Below are 4,755 nucleotides of genomic sequence, written 5' to 3'. Positions count from 1 at the left end.
AAGAGCGTCCCTGGCTTTGGGTAGTCTACATCCTCACTGTGGCTTTGCCAGTGTTCCTTGTTGTCCTTTTCTGCTGTTCTGGAAAGGTATGCTTTTCCACTGATAAGAAGTACTATGTTTAAAAAGAGATTCAGCAAAATTTGCCTTAAATTGTCATAAATAATTACCTGGTTTTGACAATTTTATTTTTTATTAGAAACAGCCAAGTGCTGCAGAATACAAAAAGACTGATGCTCCTCAGCCTGATGTGGTGGATGAGGACAAAGAGGAAGAGAAGGACAAAGGGGCCAAGGAAGAGGAGGAGGAAGAAGAAGCAAATGAGGAAAAGCTAGGTAGGTAAACCAGATAATCATGAAACTGTTTTTGTCTCTGATAGAATAAAACAGCAGGATGGGCAGACATGGAGTAAAGACAGTGGTGAACTGAAGATAAGTCAGAAACAAGAATGAGATTAATTTTTAAATTTCTCTTAGAAGAGAAGCAGAAAAGTGATGCTGATACAGGAAGTGCTAGTCAAGAGGAGGAGGAAGAGGAGGAAGAGGAAGAAGACAGGAAACCAGCATCAGAGGTAAGAGTGCTTAATCTTTGAGAGAAGTCTTGTGCATTTTTTTCCTTGAAGTCATATAGAACAAGCCTTACTGAAGTGTTAAAAGTTAACCTGGCTCATGTGATAATCCCTTGTCAGAATTTTGAAAAACTTAATCACTGTGCAGAATAGGAATTGCTGTGGCCAACTAAAGGCACTGCCCTAGACCCTGCGTTGTTAGAGGAATGGCATTGTGTGGAATGCATCTTTTATTATTCAGCTTTGTGTGCAGTCAGGATGTGACTTACGTGCTCCACACTGACATAATGGTTGACTTAAAAATGGTTGGAGTGTTGCTTAAACTTAGAGGTTCTCGCAGCAGCAGCTGAGTGCTCTAAGCAAATAGTGTACATCCACTGCGAAAGCAAGAGGATTTGTGTGTTTGCCATGTATAGAAAGGAAGGGTGGTAACAGCAGTAGATCCTTTCAAAAACTAAATCCTAATGTAGAACTGAAAGTAAATAATTCTTTGTGGGTTTTCTCAAAACAGTTTTTAAGGATCTTCTCAGATTTTTACTTCCTTGATGTTCACACAAATTATTTTCTTGCAGGAGGAAGAAACTGTGAATAGATCACCCAGAAACAGAAAGCCAAGGAAAGATTGAAAAAAAGTCATAAGAACTTGATCTGTGATTTTTTTCTTTTTTTTTTTTTCCCAAATGTGGTTCTGGGAGAGGACCTTGGACACCTTACATTGAAACTTGGACAAACCTCAAGATTTCACCATCCACAGGTTCCAGTCACACTATCCAATGTAATGGAGTGTCTAGCAGTAAAATATTTGCAATCATCTGTTTTAAAGAACATCATTCCTGTAGAAAGAATGCATATAACATAATGGGCTGTGGATTTTGGAATGTAACATAACTAACCTTTTCATTTTTGGTTTTAAATACTCTTTTCTGTTTTTAAGTAGATTGGTAGAACTTTTCTGGTCTCAAACCTTGGCTTAATTTAATATATTAATTAGTGAAAAGTAACAATGAATCTTGAAAGTGCTAGGTTATAAAAATGCAGTTTTATAACTAATTTTTTTTACAAATATGTAAATTCCTAAATGCACCAATGTCTTTATATCCCTTAGAATTTGATAACTGTTTAAAGAAAAGTTGTCAATGTTTTTGACAACCCCTCTGCCCTCAAAAGAAAACTGGGTGGATGTATGGAGAAACCAGTAGTGAAACTCTCTAATCAATCAACTTTGCTTTTTTGGGGAGAGGGGAAGGAGGAAGAAGGGGGTTAGTCAGTCTGTAGAATATGCATACTGCGCATGGCTAAAGCCCTGTTACGTGTTGACAAATTATCTAGGGTTTGGAGTGGGTCATATTAATGTGGCATTTAATCCTGCGGACCTTGCAGATCATGGAATTTGTTAATTCTTGAACTCTTTTTGTAAAGCTAACGGGTTGTTGAGAGAGGGTGGTTAAACTGCTTTCCCCTTTCCCCTCTGTTCAGCCACTGATGCTTTCCTTTCTCTGTGACTGTACAGCTTTTTCTGAGTGCAGCTTGGCCTCAGTTGCTGAAGTGCTTCATGTTCAGCTCATCGTCAAACTCTATTTTTATAGCTAGGCCTACTCCTTTCCAGGGTCCAAACACTGGACAGGACAGTGTCCCATATCCTCTCACTGTTATCACTGTATGTCTACTCCTGTAGAAATGGGGGAGGTAGTCAGATAGGCGAGTTGAACTGAGTATTTCTTAAGAAAAAAATTTTTAAAAAACCGCAAAACCAAACCAACCAACCAAGATGTCAGTATTGTAGGTGGGGAAGGAGCATGTGGAGTATCTTAACTGGTATGTGAAACTGTTCAAGTCTTTTATCTGCTCTTCATGTAACAAATGCATCCTAAATTATATTGTGAATGTTAGGGAGTTCCGATTCCAGCTGAATAAATTTTTTTAAAGCGTTGAGTCTACCATATTACACTGTTTCAACACTTTTTTGTGTGTGGAATGCAGGTATCACTACAAGAGCATACCTCTGAGGGTGAGATCTATGTAACTTCATTACACTGTACCAAATATGTTAGCGTTTGGATGTCTATGTAGATAAACTTTTGCCTTTGTTTAGAGTGAAATTAAATGTCCTGAAATTACTCTTCTTGCACTGAATTGAAACACTCCAGTGTTGTTTGCTCATAGCATAGGTATAGCGGGGGGAATAATTCCCAAGGGCTGGGGAGGGAAGAATGTTCCAGTTACCTTGCAAAGAATCTAACGGATTACTAAAAGACTCTTGCTTTTTGGGTTTTTGTTGTTTGTTTTTTTTTTTGTAAAACACCTTTTGCTGCCTGTCCTTATGTTGTATCCCTTGGTTGTTGTGTTTGAAATATTAGTGATCACAAATGCATAGCAGGATTTCTTGATCTTTCTGCAGTGTGCAAATAAACTATTGTAAGCAAGATACTGGAAGCAATTTCAGACTTCTGTTGGGAGCTATTGCATGTTTAGAATGCCTCTGCCTGTTGAACACCTGGTAAATACTGCTCCTTATTGCAAAAATAGCTTATACTCTGACATGGAAGATGTCATAGCTTAAGCATTGCTACTAGCTTGTTCTCAGGACTGTATTTTTATCAAGGAGCAGCTGCTATTTATGACTCTCAGTCCTTTGAGATGAAGTATATGTAAATGGTTTCAATTCCGCTAACATTTTGAGTGCAACATAAATCTATTAATCTGATTTTTTTATCTTAATATGCAGATTGCCTTAAATTCCCAAACAATTCATGTGCATACATGTTCTTTCAAAGCATCAAAAGTGAACTTACAATCTGCTATCAGCTCTTAAATAGTATTATATTAAAGCTAATTGTGAATCTACATTTGCTTCTGCTGAATCTCCTGAAAAGGTCTCCTGTCTGCATGTTACAGCTCTTTTTTTGATACCATAGTGTATGCTTCGTAAATAATCACTACAATAAATGAACATGTTCCAAAATGGATAGACAACTCCAAAGTTACTTTTTATTCTGCTTTCTGAGTTGGGTGGCTCAGTTTAACCTCAGAATCACTCTTAGTTTTGAAGCTTTGAAGAAGGAAAAAAAAAAAAGCCATCTGCTTATCCTAGTACTTCTAAAGCATAGCTGTGTTTTTGCAGCACTGAAGCTCTGGTTGTAATCCGTGAACCAGGTTTGGAATGGTTACAAATATTCGAAGGTGTATTTGTACCATTTGTCTGTGTGTACCCAAGAGTAGCAGCTTCTGCAAAGCGTGCTCCACTTAACTAGATGTGCTGTGTCTGAAGATGAGGGGGGCGGGTGTTAGGCTGAGATGGTAAATAAAAACAAACTCATGGGGGAGTAGGTGCAGACAGGGTCTGAAACAGGGCAGCAGAAATGCTGAGAACAGCTGTGTGGATTTTTTCCTCCTGGAGTTGGTGCTCAGTAAAGGGAGTTGATTGAGTTGCAGCAAACCAACTAACTGGAGTGTTGCTGGATGTGATCTGGCCGTTCTGGGTCTGGCTAATACTAGTGTAAAATGCATTGTGAATTGTTTTCAAGACTGGCTCCTGGGCCTGAGGAGGGATTCTTGCAGGTGCTAATTGCTAATAGACTTGTGTTAATGTGGTGATACCTCACTCTCTCCTTACTCCTTTCTCTGAAGCAGTTTCCTTACTCCTTTCTCTGAAGCAGTGCTCTGCTTTGGCTGTGGTTGTCTGTGGGGCTTGTGACTGTACTCTCCATCCCTAACTGTTCCTCAGTTAACACCACTCTTGCATCATGGTTTCAGAAAGTATTTGGTGTTAGGCTGGGGGTTTTTTTCAGTTGTTTTTGGTTTGGTCTTTTAGTGTTGCTGAGCAAGGACTGTGCTTTCATTTGCAGAAAGGACCTGTCCATTTCAAAAAGGTACCTGTAGATGCAACTTGGAAAAAAAAATGTAAAACAACTAATCAATAAAGAAACTTAAATCTGTTTGGCTTGCTTTGTCTAATTAGCAAAACCGTGTAAGTCTTCATTGCTTCTCTGTGACTGGAAGTAAAGGGAGCAGGTCCTAGCTTCAGCAAGTCGTAAAGAAGCGAGCTGTCCTGGCCTCCGAGGGGCTCAGTAATGCTATGGCAAAGGCCACAGCTCTGCCTAGGAGTCCTTGGGCGAGGGCCGAGGCGGCCCGGGGGCCTGGGGCCCCAGGTGAGCGGGGTCGGGCCGGCCTCTGCTGCAGCGCCCTGGCCC

The 4,755-nt window shown here is 39.9% G+C and overlaps 1 protein-coding gene across 1 annotated transcript in view; it reads left to right on the top strand.

Moving 5' to 3' along the window:
• CANX (calnexin) overlaps positions 1-1,933 on the top strand; it is a 10,296-nt gene extending 8,363 nt beyond the window's left edge. Inside the window, exons 11-14 of the mRNA XM_010184856.1 lie at positions 1-86; positions 197-332; positions 474-568; positions 1,138-1,933. The exon at positions 1-86 is cut by the window's left edge and continues 58 nt beyond it. Of these exons, the coding sequence (XP_010183158.1) occupies positions 1-86; positions 197-332; positions 474-568; positions 1,138-1,191 (371 nt within the window). The 3' untranslated portion in view covers positions 1,192-1,933. The remainder of the gene's footprint in view (positions 87-196; positions 333-473; positions 569-1,137) is intronic.
• The last annotated feature ends 2,822 nt before the right edge of the window (positions 1,934-4,755 follow it).

The sequence above is a fragment of the Mesitornis unicolor genome, unplaced genomic scaffold, assembly GCF_000695765.1.
Source record: "Mesitornis unicolor isolate BGI_N332 unplaced genomic scaffold, ASM69576v1 scaffold36935, whole genome shotgun sequence".
Taxonomy (NCBI): Eukaryota; Metazoa; Chordata; class Aves; order Mesitornithiformes; family Mesitornithidae; genus Mesitornis; species Mesitornis unicolor.
This window is presented reverse-complemented; position numbering and strand designations above follow the sequence as displayed.